Here is a 24,601-nt window from a genome sequence, read left to right on the forward strand (position 1 = left end):
AAGTACATCTACAGTGCTGTATAAAGTACTGAAATCTCATACTGAAGTAAAAGTATAGGTACCCCTCCAAAATATGACTTTGGTAAAAGTCCAAGTCACTGACTGAAATGTTACTTGAGTTAAAGTCTTAAAGTATCCGAAACGTCTTGTACTTAAGTATGAGAATTACTGTAAAAATAGATGTACTTAAGTAATGTAATGAAAAGTACGAGTAAAAAGTAAACAAGGCAAATGCAGTTTGAATGACATTTTTTATATTTTGGTAAACTTTGAAGGTCAAATACACTTAAAATCTACACACAACCAAGTGCAGGCAAAATTTAGACCAGGTTTAGACAGAAAATACAAACTTTGTGAACCTTTAAGTTTTTCTTCTTCAAGTAAGGTCAGTGCTGAAAATGAGGCGTACATTACACCATTAAGAAAAAAATGAAACAAAAGAGGCTGCTACTGTTATTGCCATCATTATAAACAAAATTTAAAGAAAAAAATAGAAGAAAACTGAAGCTTATCTGGCATCTGAGGAGGGAGTCCAGTTTGAAACCCCTTTTGTAAACTTTTCTAAAAAATAAATAAAATAACTCAGTACAGAAAATGCGGCCAACATCACCAAGAAAAAAAGCTGTTACGATTACTGTACTTCACAAGCTATAGGACGTGCACACACAACCGGTCATTATACAAAAGAAAAAAAGAACTGGGAGGGAACTGCAGCTTATCTGGCATCTGAAGAGGAAGACCTTTTTTGTAAAACTACCTTAAAACCTAAAAAAGGGCAGTTTCTGTAAGATAAAATTTCCACGTCTTTGGGCAGGCATAACATGCATGGGGTCAAAACACTGTTGCGTTTTTTTCTCTTTCTCTTTTTTTTGTAACGAGTAACTAAACCGAACAATGAAAATGTATGGGAGTAAAAGTATGCAATTAAGTTTGGAAATATAGTGAAGTAAAAGTTAAAGTTGTCAAAAAATTTTAAACTTGAGGAAAGTAGAAAGTATTCCAAAATATACTTAAGTACAGTAGTGAAGTATTTTTACTTCGTTACTATACAATACTGCACATCTACATATTTATTTTTTAGACAGAGAAAGCGAGTTTATGTAACAGCTTTGATAATGATAAGCCGTCAAGGTGAAAGTGGCAGAGTCAAAGGTACAGTTTTTGCCTCTGATAAAAACGTAAAATGTCCTTGATAGAAGGAAGTCTGTCAAAAATGTGCTGAAGTCATCGAGTACATCTACTCATTAAATGTAAGGCCCTTGCCTTAAGTAGGTAAGTTTATTTGTACAGCACAATTCAACTACAAGGTGATTCAAAGTGCTTTACAGATACATTAAAACAGTAGACATAAAAAGCATGATTTAAGTTTTAAACAAAAAAGAAAGAAATAAGAACAATAGATAAAAGCAGATAAAATCAGTAGTTAAAATGTGATTAAGTTTAGAAACTCAAGCTTCAGATTTGGAGCTTTATTCAAATGCAGCTGAGAATAGGTGTGTCTTCAACCTGGACTTAAACACACTGAGTGTTTCAGCTGAAATGCAAACAGTCGCCGTCCAAGACTGTAGGCGAGCTAGTGTTTCGCACGCACATAACATGTCAATGCATGCAGAAACATACATTTCAGTCGCGTTACACTGAAGATATTATACACGTTTTAATATGGTATAATATTAAAACAGGAAAACGATCAAATATATATATATATAATTTAATCAGAGGAGACCTGTATGGGGAAGCCAGTGGTGTCAGTCATTTATTTTGAAAAAAAGAAAGGAAGAAAGGAAAAAATGAAAGTTCAAAAGTACCAAATTCACGTGCAGGTAAGTCATTTCCATGAATGAAGCTCCTAATATATATAATGCTCCTTCCACTTAATTTCCAGTCAAGCAATCAGGAAATCATCCCTTCACAACCACAAAACTACAAGATTTTTTTAATGTCACTGTTTACATCGTGGAAAGTGCAATTAATCAGTTACACATGAAGATGTACATCAGAATGCTTTTTATAGCACCATTATTTTCAATCTGTGTCCTCGATGAAGTGATAAACAGTCCTGAAAGTAATATGATATTTCTCAGTAAGCTATATAACAGCAAATACACTGACACTCAAAGTCAAGTTCCACAAAGTTCCACCAAGTTCCTCCACTTCAAGATTGTCCTCATCTGGACTTCAAGTAAAGATTTAACGAAAGGTCAACAGAGCCGCCTGCTGGTCAATAAAATAACTGCGGTTAAAATTGTGACTTTCAGCAACTCTTTGGGCGAAATGTTACCAAACTCAATAATATACTTTAAACAAAAACAAAAACAAAAAACAGGATAATGACGGTGTGTTAAAATTATTGTACGCTAAACAATATTTTACAACATTTACATCTTGTACACCAATAGTGTCCATTCTCAGATATCATCAATTGGTTAATCACTCCAAATGGAGCTTTTACATAGTTCAGTATATGGTTCACATTGCCATGTTGATCCAGAGAAAACTTGCAGAACAGAATAGAAACAGACATTTTTCTGCCTGTCTCTAGTATTCCGATTTACCACAACATACTGGATTGCTTTAGCCAGTCATGATGCCAATTTACCTGAGATTCTAAATTCTCACCCTGATCGACCATTATACATTCTGATGTTACTGTGCTTAACCTCAGTTTGGCCTGCCAACACAGAAAAGAGGAACTGAAACCTGGAGAGTGAAACTCGAAAGGTTCCCCTAAAACAATGAAAGACTGCCAAACAGCATCACCAGGGCTCCAGTCTTTCTTAGTTTCACAGGTCTTCTTTGCACTGTTACTATCCCTGATCACAGAGGTCAGCCAGGCTCAGAGTTCTTAGATGACCTCGCTTGGTGCAAGACCTCCTGTTTCCTGATGTTGCATTGCACCAATGTTAACCATGTGAATTCCACCACACAGCTTAAAAGATTAAAAGTCCCATGTGCTTTTTTTTCTGCAGTCTGTGAGCTATTCACAGCATACAAAGAACAGCGCGGAGAGTCTTTTCTTCTAGTCCTCCAAAAACCAGCGTTCAGCAGTCTCAGGGAAGAGCCCCACTGAAGGTGACTATGGGCAGGCAAAGGAGGGAGCAGAAGGTGGGGTTGAGAGGCTGGATTTGAGCCGAGTTCCGGGATTTTCTTAGCCTCCAATCGGCAGAGCTGTCAGGTTTGTAGCACACCGATATTTCGCACCTTAATGAGACGGAGGGAAAATCGCGGGTTAGAGAAAAACACTTGGGTGAAATTTGAGGCTAAGTCATTTAATGCAGGTGAGCAAGAAGGTGTCAAATAAAACAAGAAATGACAGATTTTTTTTCTCCTCATAAATAAAACTCCTAAGAGCTGGCGGCTTACGAGTCCAATGCTCCAAATACATTTTATGAAAACATGACACACCCCCACGTTTCCCACCAATGTGTGCATCGGTGTATGGATGTGCATGTTAGAGAAAAATCACTGTATAGCCTGTAAAACTGTAGAGACTAGAAAAAGTGCCCTATAAGTACGGTCCATTTACCACCGGAGGAAGCACGAAAGTCACTCCACTTTACAAACCCGCTGCTAGTTGTATCTGACTTTTTTACCAAGAAGCACATTTCTCTCCTTCAATTAATGTACATGTTGTTCTTGATTCCACACCTGGTGACACTTTGTAGAATCTTCTTCTCATCCTGGTCCAGGCACACTGCAAATGTTGTGTTTCCGGCCCCACAGACCTGCACCTTGTCCACCTTCACCTCAGTCACGGTCAGTTGCTGCAAAGGTAAAGCAAAACTCGATACATTGCACCTCACAAATGGATGTTGTGCAAAAACAAACAAACAAAAAGGTTTGATGGTAGAGTATTTCCTCCAAAATTAAACGTCTCACATGATATACAGTGTTGCTGCAGCTTGTCTAATATTCTGCCATTTAAATAGGCCTATACAGGTCCTTCTCAAAAAATTAGCATATTGTGATAAAGTTCATTATTTTCTGTAATGTACTGATAAACATTATACTTTCATATATTTTAGATTCATTTTCACACAACTGAAGTAGTTCAAGCCTTTTATTGTTTTAATCTTGATGATTTTGGCAAAAAAGTAAAGAAAAACCAAAAATCCCTATATCAAAAAAATAGCATATTTCATCCGACCAATAAAAGAGAAGTGTTTTTAATACAAAAAAAGTCAACCTTCAAATAATTGTGTTCAGTTATGCACTCAATACTTGGTCGGGAATCCTTTTGCAGAAATGACTGCTTCAATGCGGCGTGGCATGGAGGCAATCAGCCTGTGGCACTGCTGAGGTGTTATGGAGGCCCAGGATGCTTCGCTAGCGGCCTTTAGCTCATCCACAGTGTTGGGTCTGGTGTCTCAACTTCCTCTTCACAATATCCCACAGATTCTCTATGGGGTTCATGTCAGAAAAAAGTACTTTGGACCACTGAGCAACAGTCCAGTGCTGCTTCTCTGTAGCCCAGGTCAGGCGCTTCTGCCACTGTTTCTGGTTCAAAAGTGGCTTGACCAGGGGAATGCGGCACTTGTAGCCCATTTCCTGCACACGCCTGTGCACGGTGGCTCTGGATGTTTCTACTCCAGACTCAGTCCACTGCTTTCGCAGGTCCCCCAAGGTCTGGAATCGGCCCTTCTCCACAATCCTCCTCAAGGTCCGGTACCCTCTTCTGGTTGTGCAGCGTTTTCTGCCACACTTTTTCCTTCCCATAGACTTCCCACTGAGGTGCCTTGATATAGCACTCTGGGAACAGCCTATTCGCTCAGAAATTTCTTTCTGTGTCTTACCCTCTTGCTTGAGGGTGTCAAAGATGGCCTTCTGGACAGCAGTCAGGGCGGCAGTCTTACCCATGATTGCGGTTTTGAGTAATGAACCAGGCTGGGAGTTTTTAAAAGCCTCAGGAATCTTTTGCAGGTGTTTAGAGTTAATTAGTTGATTCAGATGATTAGGTTAATAGCTCGTTTAGAGTACCTTTTAATGATATGCTAATTTTTTGAGATAGGAATTTTGAGTTTTCATGAGCTGTATGCCAAAATCATCAATATTAAAACAATAAAAGTCATTGGTGTGCAATGAATCTAAAATATATGAAAGTTCAATTTTTATCATTACATTATGGAAAATAATGAACTTTATCACAATATGCTAATTTTTTGAGAAGGACCTGTATATAGACAACACAGATGCAAAACCTGTGTGTTTTGATTTGTTGTTCCATCGCTCATCAGTGTGAGAAACGGCTATTGCACATATGTACATCTGTTTGATGAGACGTTCATGTGAGTGTTGGAGCTGAGGATGTACTGAGACTGATCTCACATCTTACCTGGTTGTAGCCCTTCTTGCTTTTACCGTTCTGCCTCTTCAGGACCTCAGTCATGGTGAGCTGCAGGCACTCCATCTTTGAGTCTGACAGAGATTGTTTGGGTCAAAATTGAATATGTGTACTTCCTCTGACAATAATTTCCTCACAAGAGGCTCACAACTCAAATAATATGTATCAAACACCGGCTTTAACTGAGATAATTAAATGAAATTGATTTTACTGAATAAAAAACTACGTGTAATTATAACATAGCAAATCCTGCCAGAGATAATAATAAAGGCAAGCACAAAAGGTTTTGTGTTTTAAAAAGATAACAATAATGAGCGGCAGCCCACCTAGTTCCTCTGGGTTCTTGCATGCTTTGATCAAATTTACTGAAGTACAGACTTTGGTTTCTCGTTTCCACTGGCTTCTCCCACTAATTACCACCTGAGTGAGAAGAGAAGAAATTAGATCATCACTGTTGAAAGGGGAAAAAAAGAAAAAAAGAATGCTTGGAACAGAGAGTGATTAATTATAGCTGCTGGAAGTGCTATCAGGCAGTCCAGAGATTTTATCATGAGGAATTATTTCTCTAACAAATAAAACTCCTAAGGGCATTAAATTACCGTTTCATTTGTACAGTTTTTTCTTTATTCTTTGTACAAAAATCCATATAAATTTAATTTAATCTGGATTGCGTTTGTAGCATAGGCAATGTGTGTTCTAACCACAAGGTGGCACTGTGGACTGCACGTGTATATATTGTCCATAAGATGCGCTCTAAAACCTGACTGAATCATTTCTAATTTTGTCCATCCATTTTCTACAAGTTATCCTGAAGTGCGTCGGGGAAACAGCGGTCAGAGCGGGCAGGCAGACCCCCCAGCTGGGAATCAGGCCCACCTTCCCTCTGAGGATTCCTGACCAGATGACTTAACCACCTCAACTGGCAGAACATGGAAACTCAAACTTGGGGTTGGTTTTTGGGGTTAACAGTTTATTGCTCTAAAAAGCAGTCTAGGATTTGGTGTGTTTCTGTTTATGATATCGAATTTGTTTGAAAGCTGCCGCATGAATGAAGTTTGATCAGTTAACAAATGTGTTGGGTGAGGGTGCTTATCAGACGAACACAACAACTTCCTCTTTTGTGGCAAAACATAGTATTTCCCTAGGCTGCCACAGACATGCAACAAAAAAATCAAAACCTTCAAAATTTAGCATCTCCAGGGAGTCTGGTTTAGACTTTCTAAATGTCAAGTCAATCTGACCAAATGTACAGGAGGAGTTCTTTAGATGTAATACAATGCCTGAAAAATAGCTAAATATGGGCTGAAATTGAAAAGTGCCAACTTCCTGCTTGGTTTAAGGTGTTAAAAATAGACTTTTTTTGGACGTCTTGGCCTGTTTTATATGTGTACTAAATTTTGTACAGGTCAGTTAAAAAAGTAGTAGTTTTCTAGGGGATGTTACAGAGCTCATTTTGAGGCTCATGAGATCTCAGTATACACCACTCCTGAACAGTGTGCCTAATTTCATGAGCTCCCAAACAGCAACTCCCTGTGTCGTGACAAAACATCAAGATTAAAACTGTAGACAGACTACTGCAAAGATTCAAACTGAGCACAATACTGAAAACTGGACATAAAGGACAGATAAAAGATTCTATGCTGTTAGACCATCTGGAAAGAGGAATGCTTTGTTTAGCCATTTCTAATGTTTCATACCGCATGGACCACAGAGGCAAGCTTCGTCAGGATATGTTTGTTAGCAGACTTTGCATTTTGACACAAAATTCTGTTGTGTCAGGACTGAGAAGCGACCACAACTGAAACAAGCTTAATTCCATAGAAAGTAGGGACACTGCAAATTTTAACGGAGGGTTTTTTTTTTTTTCTGTTGACAAGATTCCATATTTCTGAACAGAATTATGATCAAATGCAGCTTTCAGGCACCAACTCAAAGGTGCTCTTACCTTGTTGTACAACACCTCCAGTGTTAGAGGCACCGCTTCTCGATCACCGTCAATACCAAACCGCTTACTAGCAGCGCCTAAATAAAGCAGGACGCACACACATGCACAATGTCGTGATCCACCTCAGAGTAGCAGTTCTGTCATGCAGCAAAGCGAAGAAATGCAAAATAAAATAAATAAATAAATAAATAAATAAATAAATAAATAAATACCTCTGCAGCATTTAGATTTACTACCTGCTAGAGGAAAATGTTTTTTTTCGTTTAAAGTAGTCAGTGTTGCTAATTATGTGAGAATACTGTGAAATAATGGAAAAGCAGGAAAGTCGTTTCCACAGTAACTACTGGACACAAGTCGTAAACAGACTTCTAGTTCTGAGGTAATTAAAGGGAATTAAAAATCTGAAGTTCAAGCAGTGGTGACGAGTGAAACCAGAAACGTAGAAGTGAAATAAATCATGTTATAGAAAAAGCCAATGTTCCTCTTCTATAAAATTTAGTCCAGTCTCTGTAATAACCGATGAAGCGCCGCATTGCACGGAAATGTGCGGAGGTTAATAGGGATATCTGCTTGGCCTGCGCTCACCCATGGCCTTGATGGCTCGTGTTCCTGCTGTGTGACCCAACTCCAGGGAGTGGACGAACACCTCAGTCCTCCTCTCGCCACAAGCCAACGTGAGCTGCAAAACCAAACACTCTGCGTCACTTCCCCCAATCAGGCAGATATTAAGACCCAGATAAACTGTGGGTGCTGTTTTCTATTCACAATGCCTTGGTAAAAAAAAAATCTGGATACAAGGGTAGGAAAAGAGTTCAACAAGAGAGCTGTAATGAATGGACACATTTCATAACCGTGTGTGTATTTTGTGTCACGTCTGACCTCAGCCTGATAAAGTTGGATTAGAGCTGGCCGAACAGCATAGCGGCAGTAGTACAGCACCAAGTCGGCCAGGATGGGTAGACGGTGCTCGTATGAACTATCATAGGACTCCGACTCCGTTTTTGAGGTTTGCTGCAACAACATTTATAATTGAGACATGGATGAAAGGTATTTGGGCTTCAGTGTTTTTCTGAATTATGCCAGTTTGCAAAAAACACATCTCAACCAGTGTTTGTATTCCTGACAGTAACAGATAACACTGGAGGTCAGCAATGTTCTCAGCTGGATAAATCTGACTTAAAGCAGAAAAGTTACATTCCAGGCGTACCTGGCAGACGACGCTGGCAGGCAGCTTGAGCAGGCTGAGGGTGTTCCTTTCGTACCACGGGTCCAACATGCCGAGGAGATGCGCAATGTCATTAGTGCTGTCGCCTGTGCCTATGTGGTTAGGATCCTGTTTGAGCAAAAGCAACACTTAAAGCCAAATAGTGGAGAAACACCTCATATGTATGTTGTCTCATTTTTACATTATAGCCTTGCCACAATCCTGCAAGGTTTTCTTTTTAGGTACGGCTCAAATATTTGACCTAATGATGCTATAAAAAAAAAAAAATAATAATCTTTGTATTTAGTTTTTAAAGTTCATCATATTAGAAATAAAAATGTTTGTTTGCGATCTGACTGACTGTACAATTAGCTTTTACAAGACTCTATGACACAGGCGGCACCGTTACATGCATATTTGCTATTATTTTGAGTTCAATCTGGCCATTTAATGCATGTCCAGGAAGAGAATTGAGTTACCGAACAAATTATTTCTGACACTTTGGACTGTGTAAGTATAGGTTCAAGGCATTCTGTCGCTTCTAATTTCCTATGTTGGAGACCATCCTAAATGTAAGTATTGCTGAATTCACTACACAGACGTTGTCTTTAGGTTACTTGAAAGCAGATTTTATCAGATGATACTGCAGAGCTATTTTGCAACTATTCATAATAGTTTTGAATGTTTTTCTGAGAAAACTATTTCATAATGTTCATGACTCATCTTGCTCTTGGAGGCGTATACTAAAATTTCCATTGAATTGAAGAGTTTGTTTTCTAATAACAGAGCTGATAGTGGGTGTTGAATGGTGGGAAGGAAACTAGAGCTGACTAGGTGCAGCCTCCATATCTGTAAATAGGCAGAGGCAAATAGTACTGTTCTATTTGTTTCATGATGACTTTAAAGTTTTGGTTGGACTATTCTTCCACTTACACAAGACAGTGCCGTTCCTTTTGGAGATCCGAACTGTAGCAGTGGACCAGAGGACCTTCGACATGCTAACCCTTCTGCCGAGTCCCTTTTCACAGGCACAAAGTAAAACTGAAGTTTGAAGGCTCTGCTGAGACGTGGACAAGCACTTTCCTTCTTCCTCAGGCTACTGTAGGCTCGGGCCACCTTCCCTGCCACATGATCAGCACCAAACACCACCACCCTAAGCGTAATATTCTTGTTGTCCTCGTCGCTGCTCAGAATAGGTCTCCTTCGAAAGCAAATGTGTCTGAGAGTTTGACTTTGTGGCTTAAGCAAGGGCTCAGGACCAAATAACTTGACCTGCTGGGGTAGAGAATTAGAGCGTGTTTCCCGAACTGCTAAAAGGTCTTTCGATTCACTGTTTCCTAAGCTCTTGGCTCGGGAGAGCAACCGAGGGTTTTTGGGTTTAATGAAGAGCCTGTAGAAGTGCTGGCTGAGACGGGCTGAAGCTTTGTTCGACTTCGGTGAACATTTTTCAGCAACGGGAGAAGAGCAGATGTAGTCATCAGAATCTTCAAAGTAGTCGCTATCAACTCCAGAGGTGACCGAGAAGAGTGAGGGAGTGTAGGACTCGGAGGCGACCGACAACGTGGAGAACATGGAGTCTTTGGAGGTGGTGGACAGGGAGGACATGGTGGAGAAGGTAGAGGCCCGATGGCTGCCGCTGTAATCATTGGGGACGATCGATATTGAAGTTGATTCCACTCCATGTCTCTCCTCATCTTTGTCTTCCTCCTCCTCCTCCTCTTCCTCCACGTCAGTTTCTGTCACATCGTGGTCATCATCATCAAAATCAACCTCCGCAGAATGCCCATTAGGGGCCAAGTCATTTAGGTCATGCTCCAAAAGGGTGTTCAGGACATCTGTAACAGTCAAAATACGAATAAAGAAAAAGAAATTAAGACTATTCAACAGCTATCAAAAATGTAATTCACATAAAATAAATCAATACATATGTATACATTACCAAAGTTATCTTTTTCCCAGTGAAACATGTGACATTTGGCTGTGGGCAACGGTAACGTCTGTAGCATTCCTAAAAGGGAATACAGAAAAGGACAAAAAAAGGAAAGTTGTGCTACCCAACTCAAATAGAAATAGAATCTTTCATCATGTATTAAGCAGCCAACCTCCCAGTGAATAAAAGTGGCCCTCTTACCATCAGACTTCCTCCCATTGGACGCAGGGATTCTCAGCCTCTCCCTCAGTTTCTCCAGTCCCTGAATGACATGACTTCTCGCCTTCGGTGGCTCACCCATAACAGCAGCCGTCTCCAAGATGTCGCTCACAGAAGAGAAGATCTCCTCCAGGTCATTCACAGTTTTTTCCTTCAAAATGAATGATGCCGCATTGAACAGGCACAAAGCAGTTATTGGCAACCTTGTGTTGCTAGGAAGCACTTTTAAAAGTTTCTGTTTTTTCCTTTTTTTCCCCTCAATATATTGTGAGTAAAAAAAATAGTGTCAGGTTTTTCAGTACGTACCTGCAGGGCCTTGTGGATGCTATGCAGAGGGTACTTGGTGCCTAGTGTGGACTGGTAGGCGTGTTTAATCAAGGTGATATAGGTTTCTTTCTGTGAGTGCTGAACGTGACTGAGCTGCTCAGCCACCAGGAGAAAGTCTGCAGGAACCTCAGCCGGGTTCATCAGCAACACAGTCCTGCAGGCAGCAGACAGGTATAATGTCTAAATGAGTGCACGGCGTCACATGGGAGAAGACTCAGACAGGATGCTAAAATATTGTGGTTGGGTGTGTAAAGAAGACTACGAAAAGAGATTTTTTTTCCCACTTTGACTAAGCACCAAACCACATATACACGTTGTTCTGGTGAATCTGATAAGACAGCTATACAGTATGTTCTCTTCTGACAAAAAGTATGTTATCTGTTCAGATAAACTTATGGTGAACCAGGGACAAGTATGACACAAGAGCTGATTCTAAAAAGGAAGCAGAAGGTACAAGATAAAAAGATATCATATTCTGGACAGAAAATCAATTTGAATAGCTCTCAGCAGGTGGAAAGATGCTTTATGTTATGTTTTACATGTGAAGATACAGTGAGTAGTTATAGAATGTAGACTTACATTGTTTTTGAACATTCAGCGGAGATGCTCAGGCCCTGCTCTTGTCTCACTAGTCTTTGAAAGGAAATCCCTGTGACAAAAGGAAAACTTTTTAAAGAAGACACTCATGACCATGTTCTGCTGGAACTACTGCACTGAGACAAAGGCTTGTCAGTTGCTAAAATATCCATGACGCCTTGACATTTATTATAATTACAAAAAGCAAACAATAAAAGTGAACTGAACTGAAAGAAAATGAGTACTTCTATGCCGCCTATAAAACTTGGCCACTGGCTAATCAACACACATTCATTCAGTTTATTCAACTGGCACTTCCTTTACTTATTCCTGTAAATATCTCTGTAAAATCTGAGTGTGGTTCCTGCTTTTTGTTTTGTAAGCGCTACAGTTTGATCCGCTTTCCGACAACATCATGATGGAATGAAGAAGTGCCCATAAAACCTGAAGCCTCAACATCATTCTGTCACTGTGATTGATGCCAACATGAGAGACTGCTTCAGCACGATCCTGAATGCATTTCATTAATGTGTCACTAGGGGGAGTGCTATAATAACATCCGGAAATACACTGCTGTTAAACAAGGTATCAAAGAGACATTGTTGTTCAACAATTAAAGGACCTTTAAATGAAGAATATTACTCATATTTACCAGGGGCCTTGATCTCCAGATGTAATGTGGAGAGGAGTTCTTTGCACACACTGCTGTATGGTTCAGGCCATGTGAGGAAGCAGCAAAACACCTCAATAGCCTCCTCTAGGAGTTCTGTGTCTGGTGGACAGTATGGTGTCTGCAAGGAAAGCACAAACAAGTTATTTTAATTTAAGGAAAATTAAAAACAGTTGAGGTTTGATTGTAATATTGTTTTTCCATAAATTGGAGATTACCTATACTGTCAAATTAGGTAAGTGTATATTGTTAGATGTTTTGAGCCCTCAGAACACTAGTTACACAATAATGTGGGGTACATCTGAGACGGCCGCATTTTTTATGTTTAAACTTCCATACATGCTGAAGCTGTAAGCCACAAAGCTTTGATAGATAACTCAAGCAGTCCTCGATCAAAATCTTGAAGTGTGTAACATGGAAGCCATTTTTATACTTCACATGCAGTTCCTCTCATCTTCTCCAAACAAAATTATTGGCTGTTTTAGCCTTCACAAACAAATGCCCCATGGGGACGTATTTAGGAAGAGGGCAGACTCCACAAACTCTGTCAAGAATTGACCTATTATTTCTAAATTTGCATAGACAAGCTGCTGTAGGAGGCAAATGTGATAAATTAAACCTTTCTGTCACATAGTGGCATTAGTGGGTTTGTGAGACATCTAACGATGCAATAACGATACTGACTAACAGTATTGTTCTAAATGACAATTATGTTACTGTTTTTTTTATATTAATGGACTAATCTTTACTACTAATGTTGCTGTAATTAACACAGTTTAGTGCAATAATGTGACTGTTATTTCTTTACTGTAGTTTCTTGGTCACAGGCTTTATGAAAGACTACCTAAAGTACATTTGTTACATAACTGCAAAACCTCAAGGCTGTTACGTTATTGGTGTTAAACAAATCCACTACTGTGGTGTTCTAACTTCCTACTGTAAAAAAAGAAACAAAAATCTTTAGGTCAGTGACGAGGCTTTAAGGTGGAATGTTTTTGCAAATTGTCACGAGTACCATTTGATACTAGCACGCGATAGCAAGTCAGCCTGACTGAAATACAGAAGCTGGGTTGATGAAAGGAAGAGGAATTCTCATCAGACCAGTAAATTTTGTTCTTGAAAGTATTTTTGTAAGTGCGCTAGACACTTCTTTATGTCTAGCGTCTTTGTAACACCTCAAGTAGCCATCACAGTGGTTCAAATTGAGGAACAACAACAAATGACATTTTGAATTCTTGATTGTGAAAGCAAACGCACTGAATGGGTCAGAGAGGTCACTCAAGGTTAAATGTGTGGGTGACATCTCTCTGGGTGCAAACAGTCTGTACCTGCAGCAGTGTGGAGGCGAACATGATGGCAAGGGGAGCCACGAGCTCATACTGACACTGCTCCTGAACCTGAACTCACAAAGTGAAAAAGAGAGATGCAAACAGATATTTAGTCATTACTTTACTGCTGTGTAAATAACACACCACGAGATATTCTCTTTCAGAATCCTCTTACCTGTTTTGTCTTCCGAATGATCTGTTGCAAAAGTATGAGGAAGTTCTCAGGGTCTCTCTTTACCAGCTCCTCCAAACTCCAGCGGTTCATCGACTGACCCGCTGAGCACATCAACACTGAAATACGGCACAGGAGATTTCAGCAAAATACGTGCACAAACTCTATGGACAGATATCCTCAATACAGAACAAATAGAGCACTTGGAAGGTAGGACCCCCAAATTTGGCAACCAGTTCAAAACATATACCAATTGAAAATACGCATAAAAAGCTAAGTCCAAACATAGGGTGTTAATCTGCATTATCAAAGTGTCCCCAGTGTACACAGATCTTGAGAAAAACAAAAGACAGTTTTAAAGTTTACGAGCTATGTCTCCCACAGTCTTGAGCCTAGAGTGAGCAACAACCAAGAAAACCTGATCAGATGCCCCATTTGCTGACTCATACTTAGGAATGGGAATTGATAAGATTTTTACGATTCCAATTCCATTTTCGATTCGGTTCTTTATCGATTCCCTTATCGATTCTCATTTGGGGGAAAAACGGTCGATTAGCATCAACTTTGTTTAGTTTAGAAGTAACACGAGTCATGACCTTACAAACCCAACAACGATGAGGTCCACATTCGTCTATCATGGCCTGGGTAATTTAACTCTTTAGTTACCTGCAGTGTTAGCCAAGGACATGCTAACGTTGCTGCTTGTTGGTTGAGATTCACCAACGTTAGTCCGGGGCGGATCGAAAACGCGACATTCATTCATAGTTATTGCATGTTGGTAGTATTTCCTCCCTTTGGTGAAATATTCACTTTGCAAGTTGCCCTGTTGTCGTCTTTTTTAGGGATGTGTAACCAAACTTTTGAGCGTTTGTACCACGCCATGTTTACTGTTGGCTGCACTGGAATCGATAAGGGAATCGTTTGCAAAATTGCAAAACGATTCCAAGGAATTGAAACACTGGGAACCGGTTCTCAACGAGAACCGGTTTTCGATTCCCATCCCTACTCATACTAGTATCAAATGGCTGTGACAGCAGAATAGGTGAAACGTGAGACCCACTGGATGACCTATTCAAAGTATTAGCAACAACATTATCCACGTCTTTTCAGTTAATCATGTACTGGCAAGGGTCTCATCATGTTGTTTGTCCACTTTCTGTTTGTTTTCTTTCAAACACATGTCTACTTGTTGTGGCTCTTTGCTGTCACTTGAGGGCAGTTTCAAGGACGTGCACAACCAATGCACCAAACGAATGCAAGACATGTGAGGCAGCCATGATAAACACGTGTATGGGCAGTTAACAGCAACTGTATTTGAAGCTTTACAGTCAGTTAATCACCACTCAACATCACCTTGAATCACTTTGCTCTGTTAGCATTTTTGAGGCCCGTATGAATTAGGTGCCATCAATTTTTTATCTCTATTTTACCCTTTTTAGGTTTTCAGGAGGGCTGAAGGTGCATCTCATCTGTTATCTGGCAAGAGTGAAGGTACCATCTGAACAGCTCGCCAGTCCATCACAAAGACAAACGGCCAGGCACACTCACGCACACTTGAGTTCAGTTTATAGTAACCAGTTTACCTAACATGGATGCTTTAGGACTGTGGGAAGAACTGTGAGAGGAAGCCAGAGTATCCAGAGAAAACCAGCTACAGAGAAAGCCTGCAAACTCTACATAAAAAGGACCGTCTCGCTGTAAAGCAACAGTGCAAACCACCACACCACTGTGCCACTAATCTACATTGGATGTATCGCCGTAATCCTTCACTTTACATGGGGTAAGAGCAATGCAGAAGAATATGTACGTACATAGTACCATGAAGCTTGCCTAAAACCCAGTACACTGTGCCATCTAGAGCTGTCCAAGATTAAAGTTGTAATATGTTTTTTAAATCATCTGGTGACATCTTTCATTCTGGCTAAAAAAAAAAGTGAGTCCTTAAATGTAAAATGAGAGATGTTCAAAGACCGCCATTGTGATTGTCTTGCAACCAAACATTGGGAGGGGCAAATTTCTGACAGTGACTACTGCTACAACCGACGTTTACCAACCAAGCAATAGGAATGTAACAAGGAAAGATATTTACAACAAACCAAAGCAATTTAGATGGATATTTTTAACCTGAAAGGAAGTAAGGTTTTTGCAAACATCATGGGGCCCATGTCAGAACCTTGTGGAACATAAATTGATGATGTATAAAAAAAAAACAACACTTGCTGGTGATATTTGATTAAGTGTGTTATGGCTAATTTACATTGATAGATAAAGTAAAACGAAATTAAACTTTTATTGTACACAACACACAAAGTAAACGTTAATGTAGCTTAATAGGTTGGAGACAGTATTGTGTTTTGCTCTGCAACTGTCAGTATGGGAAGTACTGACGCAGGGTGTGTTTTGTCACCTTTTTCTTAGCGTTTCATTAAAGAAGATTTTAAGACATGACAGGATGCATTTCCTGATGCAAGGCATAGTCGTTGAGCACTCACTGTCACTGTCACTTCGTTTTTTTTTTGTTTAGTAAAAAAAAAAAAAACGAATCTCAAAAATATTATTTTGGAACAAAAAAAATAAAAATAAAATAAAATAAAGGAGTTATTTGAAAATGAGGATACGTAAACATACAGATTATAACTACTGTTAAATTTAAGCTTTAGTTGTAATCCAAAATTACAAAACTTTCAAACAAAAAGAATAAGGAACACTAGAGACATCTCGTCAACGTGGTAGATGTGTTGTTTCAAAGAATTTTGTTTCATTTTTAACAGTGTGAAATAGAAAATAACACAGGGGAACCATGAATACAGTATCTCAAACCACACAGTGTGTCACTCTCACAAAAGCAACTGAAAGGTGAAAGCACGTTACTTTTCATGTGAATAACTCTCCAAGAGTGCATCTCCACTCAGTCCCCACGAAAGCAACAAATCAGTAGTTATCAAAGTTGCACCGAAATGTTTTTATAGAAATAAAGTTAGTTGCAGTTTGTTATTTTTTTGTTTTTTTCCACTAAAGTTCTTTCTACTCACGAGAACAATCCAACATGTCCAAAAGCAGTGTGCTATTCGCTGGGGAGCTTTACAGGTATATTTTCCTAAGATCTCAGCTTTAAAAGATAATGCTGGAAGTTTCAAATGATCCTGTTAGGATGTATCATTTCAGCATGTGTGAAAGGATAAAAGCCATACATTATCCTTGAATCTTGGTCGAAAAGCAATGCCATTAGAAAGCATGAAATCAGAAAACAAACTAAGCTTGCGTGTAAATCATGTCATTAAGGTGTATCACAGCACAAAACCTAGAGCACACTTCTGCATTTGTGCGTCGTTCTGTAGAGCACTAGCTGACGTGGATGTCGACCTGATCCTCTGCCTTGTTTTTACACCCTGCACCACAGTAACTCCTGCCTCATGATGTCTCACTCACACGCTGCGGTCTGTGCCACCACTTCCTCCCAGCTGTCTATTCACACAACTTCCCCCAACACCCAATAATACGCTCCCCTGGTGATCTGAAAGCAACAATGACACCGATAACAAGTTCAGACACCTCGGTGCTCATAAGCACCATGCACTGCTGCCTCTATCACATACTCTTCTGATGTTAAGAAAGTGTGAACAAAACAACTGCTTTCTGTTAGAGTTATCATTCTGCCAAAATGTAGTGCATCCAAATCTGTGTACTGGTGTAAATAATTCTGGGGAAATGTGCTGCTTTTCACCATCCGCAAAACAGAATTTTCATCCCACACGATGGCCACAAAACCTTTTTAAAAAAAAAAGCTACTTCATGCAGCATGTCAGAAGCCAACTGTGAAAACAGGTTACATACACCAATAAGCCATAACATTCGAACCGCCTGCCTAATGTTTAGCTGATCTTCTTTATGGCCCCAAAACAGCTCTGACCAGTCAGGGTGTGGACAAAGATTATCTGAGGGTGTCCTGGTGTGATGTTAGCAACAGATTCCTTTGGGCCTGTGAGTTGTGGGGTCTTTGTGGGCTCGGCTTGCTTTCCATAGATTTTATCAGATCCCACCAGATGACATGACCGATGGCTCAGTTCCTTTAATCTTGCGAAGAAACAAGCCCAGTGAGCCAGTGTACCCAACCCAAAGGCCTCAGCTGCTGCCATCACTGGTCGACTGTATTTCTGACATGTTCTACAATGGTCCGGCTGCAGGAACTCAGCAGACATGTAGCGTCTTTCTTTGCATCTTCTTGAGATTTTCTATTGAGCGTTTGGTCTGTGAAAAAAGATTGTTGAAACTTTTTTCAATGCTGGTTTGGATGCTGTGCAATAATTTCAGCCAGTATCTCTTTGGCACTTTTTTTTTTTACACAAGGTGTAACATCACCAACTGGAAAGTTGTTTGCATGTGGGAGCAGCTTGATTGAGATCTCCAAAGCCCAAGTAATACCTGGAATAAGACCCCAAATCCAGATGAGCTGAAGAGAAGAAACAAAAGCAGGAACAAAACAGAGAAAAATGCGGGGGACGTTTAAACCATTTTTTCCCTTGATCATCATGGGAAGTGTGAGATCCTTAGCAAAAACAATGGACGAGCTTGGAGCTTTGACTATATGGGCAGACAGACTGCAGACAAAAAAGGTTGTCCTGTGTTACCCGCTGACTCTGTGTGTGACAATGATAACCAAGATGTTGCCAAGCTACAAAAACAACACTGCAAAACATTCATGCTGATATATATATATATATATATATATATATCAGTATATACTAACCCTTTCAAAAGCTTTGTCTGCTGATTGATTAAATTTAGTTTTGCTATCCATCTATAGCAATAGTATATCCTTCAAAATAATTTATACTGAAGCAATATAATTTCTTTTTGAAGGATTGATAAAGTATTACTGAATTTAATTGAATTTTCTGTTATTAAACATTTTAATTACTTTGAAATATATGAAAACCTTTAGTTCATTTTTTTCCTCCCCACTCCCCTCACTCTCCAGACCCCTGCCCCCCCAAAAAAAACATTTCACGAACAATTTATAACTAAAAAGGTTGACAGTAGTGTGACAAGAACAATTTATGTTTGATATTTTTTTATGAAGTTTGAAAGTCGGTTTTTCTACCGTTTGGATTTCTGAAATTTCCGCTTGTTTGTTTTCTCAAAATCCAAGTTATCTTCTTTACAAACATGACACAAGACTAATCTATTCATTAGCACCTGGTTTATTTGTTCACTTCCATTGAAGAGCTATAAGCCATATAGCTTGCATGATCCACCTCCATAACGTTAAACCCCCTTTCAAGCAATTCAAAGATGGAAGTTGACGGGCTCAAAATGAATTACTGTATGATGTCACTGTACCAGACAGGTATTTGGAAAAAGTATTCATTTTCAATCAAATTCTTTCACTGTGCCTTTTGTCCTTTTGGGGACGCCACAATATAAGAAGACATACAAAGAAGAAATCAAGTTATTACTTAATGGTCTGGATGTTCCCGCAAAAAAAAAAAAATGTTGGCGTTTCATAAGTTTTATTTGGACTACGGCAGATAGAGAAGTGTGACATTTAAAATTACTTTACTATGGTAGGTCTGGTTTAACAGAGCGCGTCTCTTAATTTGCACAGGCTGGAGGAGATTCTTTTGAAAAGCAAAACAATCATTTGCAAGTGGGCTACCGTAGGATATCAACAGCACTCAACATCTATAACATGACGGGGCCCAACAAAGACAATTCTAGTCTTTGGCATCTGTGATTTTAAATAAATTTCGCCTCTGGAGAGTTTTCTAGCAGAGATGCGATTTCCCTACAATGACAAACATCTAATATTTCTGTTGTTCCACTTGAGTGACACCACAAATTTGAAAAAATCTAGGTCAGATTCTAAAGTCAGTCTCCCATCGTTATTAAATGTTGGTGTGTACAAAAATGCAAAAGATTTCATTATATTTGCACCAAAATAAACATTAATACATGTTGCTGTTTTGCCACTAACAAAGCCAGAGGGTGCACATGTTTGAAGTTTTACAGTACGTGACAGCCCGTTTCCCCTTATTTGCAAGTATTAAAAAAAAAAAAAGCACATTAGATGAAAACACTCTCTGAGCCAGTGTCAGAAAAATGTGACACTGGATTTCAATGAAAATATACAGCACACCTTTCTTTCTACAAAAATATCATCATCCCTACTGTAGCAGCGCTGGAAAGTTCTTCTTTAAAGTCTCGTCTAAAACCTGCCTAAAAATACAGCGTAGCCTTTGGAGTCTTACCATTCCAGTGGTGTGCAGCTGTGGGGCTTTGTCTCAATCCATCCAGGCACCTGTCCAGAGCATGCTGGATCCGGTCCTCTGTGCATGAGGTGTGCTGCATCTTCACCGCTCAGGCTCTGAAGAGGAGGGAGGAAATATAGCCGATGTCAGTCATCAAATATATGACATCGTGCCCACTCATGTATTCTGTGGAATTTTATAGTTCAACGCTGTTGCTTTTATTAATCGTGTCAACATAAGCCTGCACACACACGCTCTTCTATTTTCGTGGACATGGGGTTATCTCATCTGTTTTGCATGAAGGCAGATCGCCCGCTAAGCATGAAAATGAGACCAAGAGGATACACAAACCATAAAGGGAAATGAGAGGAAAAGCAGATGCAGGTTTGTTTGTGTTGGTGTTTGGTTGCTGTAGCTGCTAAAGTCATGTTGAAATGACTGTACAAAAATAGCCTAAACATTTCATAGAAACACAACAGTTGGGCACACACAGAGTTTAAAATCGGGCTTGAAAATTCCAGTATAACAATATATATATTTTTTTTTGTGCTGAACTTCACTTTTTTTTTTTTCTAACTTTCAGTTTATCAGTGCATTTGGCTGTTTTTCATGCAGCAACTGAGGACAAACCCAGGTGTGGCAAGCCGTTTCAGTTCTGTTATGAATGTGTATCATCATCAGATACGCGCTTAAGTGATTTATAAATCTTGCTCATCTTTGGTGTAGGATCAAGGATCCGTTACAGTAAAAGATGTTCGATGATGCAGCTTGAAAGTCGCGACCTTAAACAAACCAAACGAAGATGCTATCTTAGGCAAAGAAAGCGGGTCAGTAAAAACAGAAGTTCATCCGTTCAAAATGGTCCAGTGACCACCTAACTAATAGCAAAAGCATTTCACGATCCGCAAATTCCCCTGCAAATTGCACAGGTGTCTCTGTGGGAGACTGTTTACCTCAAATTAGTGCCTCAGAAGATGGAGTATCAAACTGAGGAGGTAATAATGAACCATCAAATTCTTTTTTTTCCCCTCCAGCAATAAGCACCTCTTATTTTCATATTCAATGACTTGACTCATTGACGAATAGGGTCTGTGTGAAGAAAGAGACAGATACACTGGACTGGTTAAAAGACATAAATGTCAGTGGTTCAACAGTGAGATTGAAAATCTAACAGAAGTGGCTTCTTAAGTCACATGAGCAAATGGTATTAATTCATCTTTTCCTCCTTGGAGTTCCCTAATCTGGGTCTGCATGTTTTTGGAGTTTTTGACTAAATTCGGGTTGACAAATACCAGAATTCAAACAGTTAAAGAGGTCGGATGTAATGTTGCTGATGATGCGCTGTGTAACCATTTGATTTATTTTTAAACACTTCTCTTGACTCATATGAGAGTTTTACCATGGTAATGCAAGACAATTTTTAGTATTTGCAAATACTGGAAAATGTCTACATTGGAGAAGCAGAACTAAAACTTCCTTGAAAAAGATGAAAAAATAAGCAAAGCTTTTTAAAGATTTGCCGTTCAACAGGAATTGTTTTTGGATTTCTTTTCTGAAACAGACAGTAAATGAAGAATTTTCCTCATGGGAGAACAACTCAATATCATATTCGTTGGAAAACGCCAATGTCTATACGACTGTTGATTTCTTTTAAAACATCCCAAATCAAATTTTGCTCAGCTGAAGAAAAAAAAATAATTAAATAAATCATTAGCAAAATCTTATCATAGTGTGAAGACGAGCAGATACAGAAATGAGTAACTGAGAACATCAAAACAACTTTGGCTTTAAATGTTCTCAAAATTTCCCCTGAGAGTGTGACAAATTCCCCTTTTCACGTGAAACTCAGACATAAATGATGGCTGGGGAATGAAAAGTGTCAATCAGTTACTCACTTGTTCTTTACAAACCCACTCAGTTATTAATACAAACACATTATTCTTAAAAGCAATTAGGCTTTTGGGGGAATCCTGAACATGTCGTTGGGTTAAGTATTAAAACAGAGAAAGGAGGAGACACCTACCAGGCTGTCAACATCACCCAGACAGCTCATCTTATCACCAAATTCTCATCAGAAATTTCATTTTCATCAACACAAAAAACACTGAATACATATGGGACTTGCAACCATAGGGCATTTGATAAGATTTCAGACTGTTACAGCTTGTAGCCAAGACACAGTTCCAACTGAAAACCCACCAATGGCATTTAAAAAAAAAAAAACTTTTTCTCTCCTTAGGAATTATCCAACACTTATCAATAAACCTGGGGGAAATATCAGTGTATGTCTTAAAAAAAACACAAAGACTATGATGTAAACAAAAAGTTTACTCACTGTAAGAAAGTCTTGAGCAACCCCTCATTTCTTTGCAGGAAAATAAGAAATGAGTTTAACTATTGATTAAAACATGTACAAACATAGAAGGAAATACAGCATATCATGAACAGAATTTGTACAATTCTAACGAGCTCGGTAGGAGTACCTTTCTTCTTCAACACGGCCTGAATCCTTTTAGACAAGCTCTCCCATCATTTCTTTAAGTTGTCTTCAGGAATAGTTCTCCAGGCTTATTGAAGGACACTTCTCCGTCAAGATTGTTGCAGACCGCTTCAAGAAGGATTGCCACTGATTTTTAGTCCAGTTCTTGTGTCATCCGGCTTTGGCAAAGAGTAGGTGGATCGACTGAAAGTCAAGATGCTTCTCTCAGGTCCTGTGTCAGGTCTTTGCTGGATTTTTTTCTCCTATTTCTTAAGGACATCACTTTAGGATGTTGTTCATCTGCTTTAGACATTCTTTAGGCCTGCCTCTTTTGTCCTCTACCTCCAGTTTCTTCAGTTTTTCCTCAAGGACACACTGGACACCATGCTGAGAAATGCCGAATTTTTGAACTACTATCTCTTTTGGAATCACCTATCTTTTACCAGTAAAACTGTATTATCTTTGGTATTTTTTTTTGTAGATCTATCAAGAGAAATGGGAAACAAATTGTGTTTTTGTGACAAGCTGCTAGTAATGAATTCCCTAAAGATACGATATAAAATAGTTTCTTTCCCCAAGTTAAGTACTTTGATAAACACATTCTGTTCAAGTTTAGGGCAGGACTGAACTTGAAATCAGCGAGATCTGGAGAACTATTGCTCAAAACCATTTTGAAAGATTACATCCATCCATCAATCCAATTATTTTCTATTACCGCTTAATCCAATTCAGGCTGAAGCCTATCCCAGCTGTAAAAGATTACGAGAAAGTCAAAATATAAGGAAATAAGGGGTGGATCATGACTTTTGCACAACACACAATCACACCTGAGACACATATTTTTGTTTTTACTAAATCGTCCACACTTTCATGTACAAAACATGCCGAAACACATATACTGTACAATGTAGTGGCCCCATTTCTGTGACTTCATCACAGAAATGGGGCAGGAAGTCCAAGTTCAGGAGGGCCACAAGAATGAAACTCAATTATCCCACAGCACTTCACTTCTTCCCTCAGTTAACATTCAGCAACAATACCATCCTCTCCAGATGTAAACAACACAGCCATGCAGCCCTTTCTCCCTGCAGTCCCTCCTTCTCAGGCTTGTATTGTATCCAAGAGGTTTTCCAGATGGCACGGAGCAGGGTCTTTAGAGCCGAGCACAGCGGACACTCCGGCAAAGGGCTCCGGTCATTGTCAGCATTGGACAGAGCTGGATGAAAGCCCGGTGAGAGTGGAAGGAACTAATAAGTTAGAGTCGTGGTGACTCCTGCATCCCGGATCGGGTTCAATGAGGACACATAATAGTAATAAAGAGAAGCGAAGTCATCTAACACAATTCAGTGAGCATGTTATCCAACAGTGAAAGGTCTGAGCAGGTAATCTCTTTCGTAGAGCGAGCCTTGTCAAGCACTTGTTTGAACTAAGAACGGTGTAATTCTTTTTATTGGCTACATAAGCCAGTTTTACCACTAAAAGCGCACCTCCTCTTGAACATGACGCGTTTCTGCAGTTGTCAAAGACAAGTATTTTCAGGTCAATCAGCCACTTGTCGCAAGTGTCATCACAGGGTTGTTTACGTAGAGCTGCTTGTCGTGTTTGCAAATGCATGAGTCTGTGGTGTTTCATAAGAGGATGTATGCAGTACATCCCTGAGAGTCAACAAGGTCACTTCCACTTTTTCACGGGTTACATCTTGCAGCAGCCTGTCAAAAACAAGCAGTGTTTCGGCGGTGCGGAACAAGATTTACAGTGGAACCAACCCGGGAGTGTCGCAACAAAGTGGTACACGCTGTGACAACCATGAAGAAAATGCAATCCTGGCATTGTTTTTGTTATGCGTGGTCCTCATAATTGTATGGTGAAAATCTCATATGGTGGTGACCTACATTAGGGAAGCTTCGTGGGGAATTGCACCATGTTTATCCCCACTTTCCAGTCAAAAACTAAGAGTCAGAAACCTTGACCTTGCATGTAATAATATCAAACAGGGATATTTGTATATCTTGGCTGAATTGCTGAGTGATGATATAAAATAACAGTTTAACCTCCAAAAGCACTCAGGAATTATACCGACAAACAAAGGTCCCAATTTCTCTGCCACTTAACTCTACCCTTCTGTTTGGCAGAGGTACGGTCGCCCTTTTCTTTTAGGGATC

General features: G+C 39.5%; 1 protein-coding gene across 2 annotated transcripts in view; it reads right to left on the reverse strand.

Moving 5' to 3' along the window:
• Positions 1 to 1,244: 1,244 nt before the first annotated feature.
• Positions 1,245 to 24,601, reverse strand: part of pik3r5 (phosphoinositide-3-kinase, regulatory subunit 5) — a 28,075-nt gene continuing 4,718 nt past the window's right edge. The window contains exons 1-18 of one of the 2 annotated variants that reach the window (XM_075462601.1): positions 22,444 to 24,057; positions 19,961 to 20,076; positions 13,716 to 13,831; positions 13,541 to 13,609; positions 12,195 to 12,333; positions 11,546 to 11,615; positions 10,946 to 11,120; positions 10,622 to 10,790; positions 10,430 to 10,498; positions 9,424 to 10,325; positions 8,494 to 8,619; positions 8,166 to 8,297; positions 7,872 to 7,965; positions 7,287 to 7,363; positions 5,668 to 5,761; positions 5,333 to 5,415; positions 3,649 to 3,764; positions 1,245 to 3,201 (exon numbers count right to left, since the gene is read on the reverse strand). In XM_075462601.1, the coding sequence (XP_075318716.1) occupies positions 3,051 to 3,201; positions 3,649 to 3,764; positions 5,333 to 5,415; positions 5,668 to 5,761; positions 7,287 to 7,363; positions 7,872 to 7,965; positions 8,166 to 8,297; positions 8,494 to 8,619; positions 9,424 to 10,325; positions 10,430 to 10,498; positions 10,622 to 10,790; positions 10,946 to 11,120; positions 11,546 to 11,615; positions 12,195 to 12,333; positions 13,541 to 13,609; positions 13,716 to 13,831; positions 19,961 to 20,060 (2,682 nt within the window). In that variant the 5' untranslated portion in view covers positions 20,061 to 20,076; positions 22,444 to 24,057 and the 3' untranslated portion in view covers positions 1,245 to 3,050. Of the gene's footprint in view, positions 3,202 to 3,648; positions 3,765 to 5,332; positions 5,416 to 5,667; positions 5,762 to 7,286; positions 7,364 to 7,871; positions 7,966 to 8,165; positions 8,298 to 8,493; positions 8,620 to 9,423; positions 10,326 to 10,429; positions 10,499 to 10,621; positions 10,791 to 10,945; positions 11,121 to 11,545; positions 11,616 to 12,194; positions 12,334 to 13,540; positions 13,610 to 13,715; positions 13,832 to 19,960; positions 20,077 to 22,443; positions 24,058 to 24,601 lie in introns of those variants that run through there. The other variant, XM_075462600.1, reaches the window with a different exon arrangement.

This window comes from Odontesthes bonariensis, chromosome 4, assembly GCF_027942865.1.
Source record: "Odontesthes bonariensis isolate fOdoBon6 chromosome 4, fOdoBon6.hap1, whole genome shotgun sequence".
NCBI lineage: Eukaryota > Metazoa > Chordata > Actinopteri > Atheriniformes > Atherinopsidae > Odontesthes > Odontesthes bonariensis.